Below are 13,511 nucleotides of genomic sequence, written 5' to 3' on the forward strand. Positions count from 1 at the left end.
GGCCAGCGCGCGGAGCTGTCTCGCCGTACGTCGCTGGCGGTTTTTCGCGTTGGTTTGCACAGCGTTTGTGATGGCGGCGGCTACTGAGGAAAACATGAGTGTGGCCGCGCTAGTTATGTCAGTTCCGGACAACATTGGCCGATCTCCCGAGGTGGAAGGAGGTGGAGCAGCGGGCGAAGAGAAGGACGCAGCCACCAAGGGAACGGTGGCGGTTGGGGACAGCGAGGAGGATGGGGAGGACGTTTTCGAGGTGGAGAGGATCCTGGACATGAAGTGCGAGGGAGTACGTGGGGGCTGCGCGGCGAGGACGCGGCCAGAGGGCAGGGGCGGGGGCGGTGGGGGTGAATCCGAGTGGGACGCGGAACAGCCTGGAACAGCCTAGAAGGATGGTGCCGGTCCGTAAGCGCAGACTGACATCCTGGAGAGGACCCTGACCGCAGTCTGTGGAGGATGGATGCTTAGGGTAGTTCTAAGTGTTTTGGCAGAAGAGACGAAGCAGTGACATGGAATGTTGAGAGTCGTAGGATACAAGGCAGCTGGTGGGGGACTTCTGTGGCCTTCAGTATTCGGGTATACGGTTAGGGCTACTGCTTTCCGTTAGGAAGGACTGGAGGAAATCCCACGAGTCGTCATAGTCCCTTCTCCACACCGTTGTCCCAATGTTTTCTAGAAGTAAAAAATGCTCCTTGACTTAAATTCAGGAATTTTCATTCGTCTTCACAATTAAACCCCAGTCACGCCGAGTGCTCGGGACGGTAAAGGTTTCCCAACCCAGTGTCCCTTTCTTTTCTGCTTGTTTTATGATTGTAACTCAGAGATTTAGAGTTAAGTTTGAAAGGAAAATCTTCACACATCATCCTCGGGCACTTAACATCCTCCTTACTGCAATTGTCGTCCCCGGCGGAAATTCCAAGTCTTGGGGTCCATCTGTTTGTGATACCTTTAACACACCACACACACACACACCCGTTTCCCTTACCTGAGAAAAAGGTGCTTTCACGTCTGTCCTTAAGCTCTGTGGAGACCTCTATTTAAGGCCTTGTCTTTTATCTCTACATTTGTCTTTTCTGCTCTAGATTGTGGGCTCTTTTAATCGGGGGATGTGGTTTATATTAATGCTTGAATCACGGACACTTAGTCCAGTAACAGCATGGGCAGATTCGTTATCTGATACTCGAACCCAGGGTTGCAGGCATGCTAGGCAAGAGGTTTACAGCAGAGCTCTGTCCCCCAGCCCCGGGATTATTAAATGAGTAAATGAAATGGGAGTTTGGAGAAAGGAGAAGGTAAGCGCTGTAGATAGGTATCATGCCTATACGATGGTTTGTTTCTATTGTATTTTCTGTCATTTGTTACCTACCATATGCCAACTTTCACCTGTTAATTTTCAATCCAATGGCAAACTTTTTGTTAATGGACTGCTGTTTACCCTGTGCCCTGTTGGCTTGTTGGTAGAGATTTCTTTAAAGTGGTGCTTTTCTCTGAGAACTCCTCTTTTGTTTTGTTTTTGACACAGGGTTTCTCTGTGTAGACCAGGCTGGCCTTAAAACTCACAACTTCCTGCCTCTGCCTCCCTATTGTAGCCTATTTTTTATGTGTATAGTTGTTCAGCCTGTATGTCTGTCTGTCTGCACTACATTTGTGCCCAGAGAAGAGGGCATTTGTTCTCCTAGAACTGAAATTACAGATACTTATGAGCTGCCACATGGGTGCTGGGAATGGATCCCAGATCTTCTGCAAGAGCAGCCAGTGCTCCTAATCACAGAGACAGCAGCTCCAGGCTCCCCTCTGCAGACCTAAGAGGTCGGGTCTCTGAAGTCCAAGCTAGCATAGAGCCTGAGACCTTCCTGCAGTTACTAACACAGGAAACATTTCATGTCAAGGGAGAGTTAAATTATTGAAATTCACTATCGTTATGGAGCTAGAGAGGTAGGGCCAGAATTCAAATCCCCAGAGTTGATGTAAAGTTGAATGCCAGTCTATAAACTTGGTGTTCCTGTAGAGGGGTGGGAGATGGAGACAGGAGAATTACCTGCTATATTATCCTCTTGTCCAGTTGAATAACCAGACTCCCTATCTCATGGTGAAAGGCAAGTTCAAGACTGAGTTTGTCCTCTAAGGTCTACCAGCAGCTGTGGCACACCTATACCCACACAAGCTGGCACTTGTGAATGGCTAGAAGTGGATTCTGGAAAACAAACGAGGGCCTTCTATAAGATCAATAAGCAGCTTTTTTTTTTTTTAAAGATTTATTCATTTATTATGTATAAGTACACTGTAGCTGTCTTCAGATACACCAGAAGAGGGCATCGGATCTCTTTACAGATGGTTGTGAGCCACCATGTGGTTGCTGGGAATTGAACTCAGGACCTCTGGAAGAGTAGTCAGTGCTCTTAACCGCTGAGCCATCTCTCCAGCCCCAATAAGCAGCTTTAATGATTGCTCCAGCTTTTGACTTCCTTTTCTCCCTCCAGACCCTCCTATATACCGCACCTTGCTGACTTTCAAATTCATGATCTCCATATCTTTTTTTTTTTAAAAGCTGAGCTTGGTGGAGTGGCACACTCCCTCAATACCAGCATTTAGAAGATAGGACAGTCAGATCTCTCCTGTGAGTTTCAACTGAGCTGCTAATTACCTCTGTGATTCTTGACCAATTATTTATTCTATCTACAGTTTTCAATTACAGAATAAGTGATAGCGTCATAGGCTATTGTAAAGATTAACTAAGCTGTTGAAAGTAGATATTTAGATAATTTATGGCATTTTGTAAAGGATATCATGAACCATTCATGAAGCATTGTTTGAACCACGTGTCCACTTTATATATGCCTGTGTATTTTTTTCTTTAGATTTTTATTTTATGTGCATGTGCACCACATGTGTACCTTGGGCTTAGAGAAGTCAGTAAAGGGTGTTGGGTCCCCTAGGTCTGGAATTACAGGCACTGTGAGCCTCCATGTGGGTACTGGGAATCAAAACCAGGCCCAGTCCAGGTTCTCTTCAAGAACAGTGGGTACCTGTGCTCTTTTTTTTTAATCCCCCCATTTTTGAGACAATTCTCACAGTATAGCCCAAGATTGCCTGAAATTTGCAACGAAGCATAGGCTTGACTCAGACTCCGTAACTGTTTTTTCTGCTTTTTCTCAAAGGATTGTAGGTGTGTACCACCATACCCAGCAGCACACTTGATTTTATTTTTTTAAAGATTTATTATTTATTTGTTTTTAGATGCCTTTGGAGACCTGAAGAGGTTGATCTCCCCTGAAACTGTAGCCAGTAGTGAGAGCTGCCTATTGGTGTTGGCAGCCAAAAAGGCTCTTTTTTTTTTTTTAAATTTTTTTTATTTATTCATTTATTATATATAAGTACACTGTAGCTGTCTTCAGATACACCAGAAGAGGGCATCAGATCTCTTTACAGATGGTTGTGAGCCACCATGTGGTTGCTGGGAATTGAACTCATGACCTCTGGAAGAGCAGTCGGGTGCTCTTAACCGCTGAGCCATCTCTCCAGCCCATGGGCTCTTAACTGTTAAGCTATATAGGTCTCTGCAGCCCCTACCCCCACCCCACCCCGCTGCCATTTTGTTGGTTCCCTCTGTCTGTGTGGTGTCTGGGTCTCTTACCTCACGTTTACCACAGAAGCACCTTTGCCTGCTCAGCCCTTGTGCTGCTCTCCATCCCCTTTTAAATCTCACCTCTGAGAATAAGATTGTCAGAGAAGGACAAGGGTACCACTGCTTCAGGTGGTGTTGGTACACACTTTTAATCCTAGCGCGCAGGCATGTTGCTACACAGAGAAAAAACATGTCTCAGAAATTTAAAAAAAAGGCAAAGAAAAAATTCTAAACAATGTTGCTTGTGTGATAGAATAATCTCTGTTTATTAAAAATCATTGAATGCCTTGCCAGTTTTTCATTGCTATTTTAAGAGTGCACATTGCTTAATAATCAGAACAAGACATCAGTCTTGTTTTTTTTTGTTTGTTTGTTTGTTTGTTTGTTTTTTGTGGGGGAGGTTTTTTTTTAAGACAAGGTTTCTCTGTGTAGCCCTGGTTATCCTTAGAGATCCACCTGCTTCTGCCCTGCACCCCTTCCAAGTGCTGGGATCAAAGATGTGGGCCCCAGCTGCCTTTTTTTTTTTTTTGGTTCTTTTTTTTTTTTTTTTTTTTTGGTTCTTTTTTTCAGAGCTGGGGACTGAACCCAGGGCCTTGCGCTTCCTAGGCAAGCACTCTACCGCTGAGCTAAATCCCCAACCCCCCCCAGCTGCCTTTTTTTTGCCTTCCCACACAGGGATTTTCTGTGTATCCCTGGTTGTCCTGGAACTAACTCTGTAGACCAGGCTGGCCTTGAACTCACCCAAGTTCTACCTGTCTCTAAGCCTGACCGCACCCCAAGTCTTTTAAAAACAAAACAGGCTAATGGTACCTTGCCCCACTCCGTGCCCCAAGATGAATGTGCATACTCTGAATTTGCTGTTAGTCTTCGTGTTGATGCAGTTTTCAAGTTCTCTTGCTCCACAGCTGAATGGGTTTGAAATTCGAATCAGTAATGTGCTTGTTTTTAATTTATGCTATAGGGTAAGAATCTTTATAAGGTTCGATGGAAAGGATATACGTCTGATGATGACACTTGGGAACCTGAGGTTCATCTGGAGGACTGTAAAGAAGTTCTTCTTGAATTTAGGAAGAAAGTTGCTGAGAACAAAGCTAAAGCAGTAAGGAAAGATATTCAGGTATCAAGTTTTATCTCATTCTTCTTTGGTTTGATATTCATAATTTTATTTATACAAAGTATGTATAATAAAAAATTTATAAAAATGCAGTGTCCAGTAGTTCTTTTATGAATTCCATTTTGCTGTTTGTTCTCACTGCTTCTGGTGATTTTATTCAACTCTTCTTTTCCAACCTATGGTTCTGTTTGGCAGACAAGTATAGTTTGCATGTTGTTAGTCAGTTTACATTGTAATGAAATACCTAACGTAATCTAAAGGCATGTTTTAATTTCATCTTATAGTTCTAAGGTGTTAGTCTACCTCTGATGCCTCTAATAAGAAGCACCAGGGAGCTGTGAGCTCCTTGTTTTCACAAGCCAGGAGGCACAAAAGAAACCAGGGTCCCCAATCTTCTTTGAAGTCATCACAAATGAACTAAGAATTTCTTATTAGGCTTCACTTCTCTAAGATCCACCACCATTGATATGAGCAACAATTCTTTATATGTGGAGAACATTGCTGTAGTTATTTTTTCTAGTTCACAGTATTGTTAGATTATAACACATAGATTCATATTTAATTTGTGTTATTAACATGACTTTATTTGACCTTTCTGCTAGTTAAATAACTCTTTCTTGACCCAAAGTCTCATAAGGTAGCCCAGGCTGGGCTAGAAGTGTAGCAGACTAGCTGGTTAATCTGGAACCGTGTAGATCAAGCTAGCCTTGAACCTATGATTCTCCTGCCTTTGCCTCCTGAGTGTTGGAATTACGGGTAGCATACCTAGTATATTAGTCAGGGTTTAACTGCTGTGAACAGATACCATGACCAAGTCAAGTCTTATAAAGGACAACATTTAATTAGGACTAACTTACAGATTCAGAGGTTCAGTCCATTATCATCAACATCTAGGCAGGCATAGTGCAGGCACAGTTGAGAGTTCTACATCTTCATCTGAAGGCTGCTGTGAGGAGACTCACTTCTAGGCAGTTAGGATGAGGGTCTTAAAGCCCATACCCACAGTGACTACTACTACTACCCATACCTACTCCAATAAGGCCACAGCTCCAAATAGTGCCATTCACTCCCTAGGCTAGGCATACTCAAACCACTACACCTAGCAAAACTAGTTTTTATCCTCCCTTCCTCATTTTGTTATATGTTTTGGCAGTGTTGTATATTAAGCTGACATTTTACCACAGAGCTAAATCTTCAAGTCCAACCACTTCAGGTTGTGGCAGATGTGTGTGGGCATCTGTTGTGCTCTTGTCATTGCTTTATTATATGAAAGTTCACAGAGGTTCAAAAGATTTTTCTTTAGAATTACTCAGCAGTGCCACCACATTCCCTTACCATTTCAATCTTGGTGACATTTGTTCATCCTTTCTGTTAATTTATTTGTATAAGCCAGTTTTGGAAAATGAGTAATAAAATTAGTATGCTCAAGTTTTTTGTTGTTTATATAAATATCTTTTTTTTTTTCCTGAGGCATGGTTTTTGTGTAATCCTGGCTGTCCTGAAACTTGCTTTGTAGATCAGGCTGAACTCAGAGAACCCTTGTCTCTGCCTCTGAGTCCTGGGATTAAGGGCATGCAAAAGGCATGTATTGCCATACCTGGTTAAATATCTTCTTCTTGAGCTTCTTTTTAGAGTAGGAAAACATTTCAGTAGGAACTATTTAAGATTATACAATACAGATCAGCCAAATATGTAAGATGTCTATGTTAGTGTGCTTGTTCCATATAACTTAAATAAGTTTAAGAACATTCTAGAAGGGCTGACAAGATAGCTGAGCAGTTAAAGGTGCTTGCTTTTATACCTGATGAGCTGGGTTTAATTCTCAGACATCATCACTTGATGGTGAAAGAAACAAAATTCCTCAGTTGGTCATCAGTGCATGCTTACACATAAAAAAAAAATTTAAATATTCAATTACAGCCCATTTATACATGAGACTTAACTTTTTAACTCAGTTTGATGTTTCAGTTTGATACCACTGAAAGCACTGACATTTTTGTTCTTTGTGTCTCCTTTTTTTTTTTTTTAAAGATTTATTCATTTATTATATATAAGTACACTGTAGCTGTCTTCAGATACACCAGAAGAGGGAATCTCTTTACAGATAGTTGTGAGCCACCATGTGGTTGCTGGGAATTGAACTCATGACCTCTGGAAGAGCAGTCAGGTGCTCTTAACCACTGAGCCATCTCTCCAGCCCTTGTGTCTCCTTTTTAAATGGACATTCATCACCTCAATCTTCTAGGTCAGAAATAAAAGTAATACACATGTTAAATTGAAGTAATTAATTGAGGTAGTTAAAGAAGTCAATTTTGCGGGGTTGGGGATTTAGCTCAGTGGTAGAGCGCTTGCCTAGGAAGCGCAAGGCCCTGGGTTCGGTCCCCAGCTCCGAAAAAAAGAACCAAAAAAAAAAAAGTCAATTTTGCCAAAAATGTTTCCATTAGATTTCATCAGTACTGCCTCTCAAAACCCTTGAACATATGTTAGTGTTTTAACCTTATTTTAACTTTATTTTATAGAAACTATCTTTAAACAATGACATATTTGAGGCAGACAGTGATATCGACCAGCAAGGTGACACAAAAGAAGATACGTCACCAAGGAAGAAAAAGAAAAAAATAAAGTACAAAGAAGATAAAAGTCCAGATGATCTGAGGAAGAAAAGGGCAAAGATGGGAAAACTAAAAGATAAGTTCAAGACAGAGCTGGAGAGCACCTCTGAAATTTTAGGTTTTGATGTAAAGACAAAGAAAAGAATTTTGGAAGTCAAAGAAGAATTAAAGGACTCCAAAAAACCCAAAAAGGATGAAATAAAGGAAACCAAGAAAACTAAAAGGGCTGACATAAGAGATTTAAAGATTAAAATAAGAGAAGATGTCAAAGACAACCGAAAAACAAAGAAAGAAAGATATATAGACTCTCCCCTGGAGTCCGAGTCACCTAATGATTCCTTCACTCTAGAGGATGAGAGTGAAGACTTTCTTTCCGACAACAAAGAGAAACAAAATGTAAGAACTGCAAAGGATAAGACAGGACAGGATACAGTGCAAGAGAGCATTTTTGAGAAACATCTGGATGACCTTATAAGTATTGAAGAGGCTGGTACCCGAGTTAGAAGGAAGAAGAAACAGCCAAGGAAGTTTGAGGAACCAAAAGAGATCAAGAAGCTTGAAAACACAAATAACTTTTTAGAAAGAAAAATGATACCCAAAAAGCAAAGAAATCAAGACAAAGGCAGAAGTAACCCAGAGTTAAGTAAGTTACCATCACCTGTGTTTGCCCAAACCATGAAAAGTTTGAGACTGAGTGGGGAAGAGAAGGGCCTAAAGTCCTCTGACTTGGCAGAAGAGGTAAGGATGATAGAGAATGTGTAGAGAACAAAAACGGCCGGTACAGATTACTGTGTTGTATGGTCAGGAGCTCTGACGAGGAATGAGTCAAACTAGAATAAGTGTGACTCCGGTAGTTAGTGTATATGGTAGCACTGAGGGCAGCTGCCTGTGCTCAAATATTAAGCACTGGAACCCCAAGTTTACCTTTTTTTTTTTCAGAGCTGGGGACCGAACCCAGAGCCTTGCGCTTGCTAGGCAAGTGCTCTACCACTGAGCTAAATCCCCAACACCCCAAGTTTACCTTTTTGTGCCTTGTCTTTTACCAAACAAGACAAAAGTAGCCCGTAGAGTTAAATTTGTCAACAAAAGTCAGAAATTTTGTAGATTTGTGCAGCATTTTATAGTCATGCCTCTCAGCTTCATCAACTTAGTAAATTTTCATTTGGGGTGTGTATGTTCTCTGTTTTAAAAATACTGAGATTTTGATACAATGCATCTTGATCTTATTTCCCTCCACTCTTTCCCTAACTTCTTCCAGATCCACTTTTACTTCTCTTTCACCCAGCTTGTGGTCTTTTTTTTTTTTTAAGCTTCATCATGTCCAATTTGTCCATATACTCCTCCTGAGTGGGGCCATCTACCGGTACATGGTAGATTTACCAGGAGCTACAAACCCACTTAAGGAAAACCTTCTAGAAACCATCCAATAATCAGCTCCAAAGCTCCTCAGTTAGGGGTGGAACTTAATGACTCCTTTCCCCTTTCATGTTAAAATATTGACTAGCTTGATCTTGTTTTTTCATACTTCCTCCCTGTCCCTCTCTATCAAAATGTCTTACACTGTAGCCCAGGCTAGCCTTGAGCTGATCCTCTGGCTCCTCCCTACTGGGTATTGGGAGTTGGGGTTATATGCTTTCACCTTTTTTTTTTGTAAGATTTATTTGTGTAGCTTGGCCATGGTAGTACCTGGTGGAGGTACCCACCTTTAATCCAGCGCTCAGGAGGCAGAGGTTGGTGCATCTCTGAGTTCAAGGCTATCCTGGTCTGTAGAGTGAGTTCCAGGATAGCCAGGGCTACTCTAGGGAAACCCTGTCTTAAAAATTAAACATACGGGGCTGGGGATTTAGCTCAGTGGTAGAGCACTTGCCTAGCAAGCGCAAGGCCCTGAGTTCGGTCCCCAGCTCCGGAAAAAAAAAAAAGAAAAAAAAAATTAAACATACACACAAAGACTTATAGATTTACTGGTAGGAATGTTTTATTTGCATATATGTATGTATGCCTGGTGCCTGGAGAGTCCAGAAAAAGGTATCAAATCCCCTGGAATTGGAATTATTCATTTGAGTGCTGGGAACTGAACCCAGGTTCTTTATAGGAGCACCATGTGCTCTTCACGTCTGAGTCATCACTGCAGCCCCAAGATAGTTTTAAAAGAGTTTAATTTTGTAGCAGTTTAGTTTTTATTGTACAGAAGAATATTTCACGTTGACGTTTCCATCCCTACTGTAGTGAATTGCGAGACTTTTTGTTTTGCTTTATTTGAGGAGATTGAGGTTGCACTGCATGACTGAGCTGGTCTTGAATTTATGTAGATCTGTCCCTGCCACCCTATTGCTAGGATTAAAGGTTTACACTGTCGTGTAAATGTATACTCAAACATATTAAGTAATAGATTTTTAGAAGAATGGAGAGACAAGTATTGAATTTTGAGTTTTGTTTGTATGGCTTAGGACATCTGAAAGATGATCTTGATCGAGGGAGCACCAGGAGAAATGTTGGATAACCGGCAGCTGTGCGTTCAGGCACGTGCAGAATGCTTTGGTTTGCTTATATTACAGTACCAGCTCTTTATCTTTTATTTTTGGTTTTGTATTTATTATTCTTTAGGAGAAAGAGAGAAAAAATGAACCCAAAGAAAAATACCAGAAAAGGTATGATTTCGACAAAGAAGAAAAAGCCAGAAAAGAGCCAAAGGGATTAAAGTGTAAGTATAAAAATTAAAATAGTTCCGTGTTCATTGCCATTGCTCAAAAATTATTAATTGATTTCATGTGTATTAGTGTATACCTGGGAATATATATGTGTGTGCATATGTATACCTGATTTGTTATAAAGGTTGAGTGTCTCTACTCTGAAATATTTGGGACCAAAAATGTTTCTGATTCCTCTTCCTTGTTCAGTGATATTTATATGTACACATAATGAAATTTCTTAGGAATGGGCCCAAGTTTAAATCCAAATTTTGTTTTATATGTACATAATATGCAGTCTTTATGTAATATAACTTTTTAATGGTCCAGTGTTTTTGTATCTTATTAAATGACATTAAGAGTAAAATTTTCTACTTATAGCTTCATACTGGCTCAGGTTTAATTTTAGAGCATTTCAGAGTTCTCTTGTGTTTTAATGCATATATGTGGTATAGGCAGATGTGGGTGTGCCTTTGCGCAGTGCACTCAGAAGGCCCAAGGAGGACATGGGATTCACTGCTCTGTCACTCTCTACCTTACCCACTGTGTCTGAAGGTGTGCTGGCAGCAATCCACTTGTCCACACCCACATAGTTTTAGAGTTTTGGGTACTTAACATGTCTAGCTTTTTATTTGGGGGATTTGAACTCAGGTCTCATAATTGCACAAGCCTTCTTACATGTTATGCCATTTCTTCAGCTTTCCTGACTTCAAGAGTTTTGTTGTTTTGTTTTTTCAAGGCTGGCCTCAAACTCCCAGAGTCCTACTTTTCCTGCCTTTGCCTCTGGGATTAAAGAGGTGTACTACCATACCTGGCCAGCCACACACATTTTTAATACTTCTTCTCCTCACCCTGTTGGAGGTGGAACTTAGGGTCTTGTTCATGCTAAGCGAACGCTCAGTTGCATCTTCAGTTGTAAAAGTAGATTTTATTTTAGGTGTAGACTCAGACATGGCAGTAGTAATGCCTGTCTCAGTGGCTCATACAGAAAGTACTATAAGAACTGCACCTATTGAACAATACAAGAAGCACTTACTACATTTCAGAGATTTGTTGCAGATTCAAAATACTCTCAAATTAATATCTGGGCAAGCCATTCCAGGGTGAACACTGCTGATTCTGAACTGCTCTTCTGAGATTGTGACAAAGGAGTACTGAAGGAAAGAGGGAGCCTCTGATCCTGTCACACCTTACCTTTGGACAGGCACACTAGAGCTTGTGCAGAAGTTGTTTCTGGTGCTGAGTGGGAAAAGAGTGTGGTGTAAAAGCACCACCCACACACCTGATAAAGCAACAAAATTCTACCAGTTTTTAACTATGGTGGCATGCATGCTTACCATATAAGGTTCTACCTAGGTTTTATCTTGAGCACCAAAAAGCTGGAGTGAGGGAGTAGGAAAAATATGTAAAGCACTAGAGAATTTGGAAGAACTTTTGTAAGTGCTGGTTACATAGGTTTTTACCAGCAGGGATATTGGAAACCATTACTCAACAAACATGAAATAAACAGTAGTTCAATTTAAGAAAAACATGCATTGGAAATTGGCATACAGGATGAGGGACCTGGTCTGGTAGAGTGTGTCCAGCATACACAGGGAAATCAATTGTCCCATCCCCAAAAAATACAGGAAGGAAGCAAAAGTTAACTCAAGTAGATATGAATACTTCTTTGTCACAGCTTTCTGGATACTGAGCAGCTAAAAAGACTAGTTAAAATGACTTCGATAGTACATTTAAATTGCTTCATAACCAAGGTAAGTAGTATTAAAACTACAAAAAATACTTATTCAATATGAGTACAGATTTTCTTTTGATTGTAACATAAATTTGTAACTTATAGTTAACTATTGACTTTAATTTTTTACACTAGCATTTAAGGAAATCAGAAATGCATTTGATTTATTTAAAAAAACAGCAGAAGAAAAAAATGATCTTGAAAATAATTCAAAAAGAGAAGAAATCTCACTGGATTATAAAATTACACATGATAACAAAACCAAAGACAAGTGTTCACTTAGAGAAGAGAGAAACACTAGAGATGAGACTGACACTTGGGCATACATTGCTGCAGAAGGGGATCAGGAAGTTTCAGACAGTGTATGCCAAACAGATGAGAGTTCTGGTAAGTTTGCTTGGCATTGTTCTCATAGGATTTCGGAATGCCCCATATTGTCTTTTTTTCTCTCAGAATATAATGTTCTATTCGGATCTAATAAGTAACTTTTAATATCGAAGACTCAAGTCATTCTTTGACATCTAAATGCATCAAATATTTTCTAAGTTCTTATAATACACTTATAAAGATTTCTACTTTCCATCTTAACTTGTTTGTTTGTTTGTTTGTTTGTGTTTGTTTTTCAAGACAAGATTTTTTTCTCTGCCCTGGAACTCACTCTGTAGACCAGGCTAGCCTCAATCTCATAGAGATCCTCCTGCCTCTGCATCCTGAGTGCTGGGATTAAAGGCATGTGTCACCACCACCACCCAGCCCAGTTCAATCTTTTATCTTGAGCTTTCATTCCATAGTGATGGTAAAAACTGTACATGGTGGGTGACACTATTCTTCAGGTAGTGGCAAGAGGGCTGAGACTTGAAGGTCATCCTCAGCCACATAGGGAGTTCAGGATCCTCCTGGCTCTACATGTTAGGGATTGGGGACGGTAAGTGTGTGCCATCACTCCCTGCTATGTATGAGACTATATTGTAAATGTTAGGGAAAATTTTAAGAAAGGAAGGATCTTGTGTAGAATACAAAATACAAAAGCTATGGCAAGAGGAGATTTAAAGGTGTACCTGTATATAAATATAAATGAGATAGCTTGATCCTATATGAACTTATTTAATCTATGACTCTGAAGGAATAGTTTAAAATATGTTTCTATAAGTACATTTTTTTTATTTTGTTGAGACGTAGTCTCACTTCATAGCCTTTGTTGGTCTGGAAATACTGTGTAGATGTGTCTGAACCCCCAGCTTAGAGAAATCCTCCTGTCTTGTCTCCCAAGTTGATTTATTGTAATAGTATTATACTTCTCTCCTCTTTTTCTCCCCTCCCCCTCTTTCTCTCTTCTCCCTCCTCCCTCCCCATAGCTTCCTTCCCCCCCGCCCCCCGTCTCTCCTCTCCCTCATGTTTCTGTGTGTACTTGCGTGTGTGCGTGCGTGCGTGCGTGCACCTGATGCCCAAAGAGGTCAAAAGAGGGCATTGGATCCCCTGAAACTAGAGTTACTGATGGTAGTAAGCCACCATGTAGGAACTAAAAATGAACCCTGATCCTATACCCCTTGCAAGAGGAGCAAGTACTCTTAATCATTGAGCCATCTCTCCAGCCTGGTATCGAGATTTAAAAAAAATACAGAATATATAACACTATATGTTTTAGAAAACCTCATCTCCAGATCCAGTTTTGCATAGTAGACTTGTAAAAGGATTGTTTTTGTCTTGAGGTAGGGTCTTGTGTAACCTAGACTTCCTTCAGATT

At 40.6% G+C, this 13,511-nt stretch overlaps 1 protein-coding gene across 1 annotated transcript in view; it reads left to right on the forward strand.

The window, feature by feature from the left end:
* Positions 1–13,511, forward strand: part of Mphosph8 (M-phase phosphoprotein 8) — a 27,870-nt gene continuing 14,359 nt past the window's right edge. Inside the window, exons 1-5 of the mRNA NM_001017375.2 lie at positions 1–283; positions 4,581–4,736; positions 7,253–8,083; positions 9,950–10,046; positions 11,903–12,154. Of these exons, the coding sequence (NP_001017375.2) occupies positions 71–283; positions 4,581–4,736; positions 7,253–8,083; positions 9,950–10,046; positions 11,903–12,154 (1,549 nt within the window). The 5' untranslated portion in view covers positions 1–70. The remainder of the gene's footprint in view (positions 284–4,580; positions 4,737–7,252; positions 8,084–9,949; positions 10,047–11,902; positions 12,155–13,511) is intronic.

This window comes from Rattus norvegicus, chromosome 15 (assembly GCF_021556685.1).
Source record: "Rattus norvegicus strain SHRSP/BbbUtx chromosome 15, alternate assembly SHRSP_T2T, whole genome shotgun sequence".
In the NCBI taxonomy this organism is placed as follows: Eukaryota; Metazoa; Chordata; class Mammalia; order Rodentia; family Muridae; genus Rattus; species Rattus norvegicus.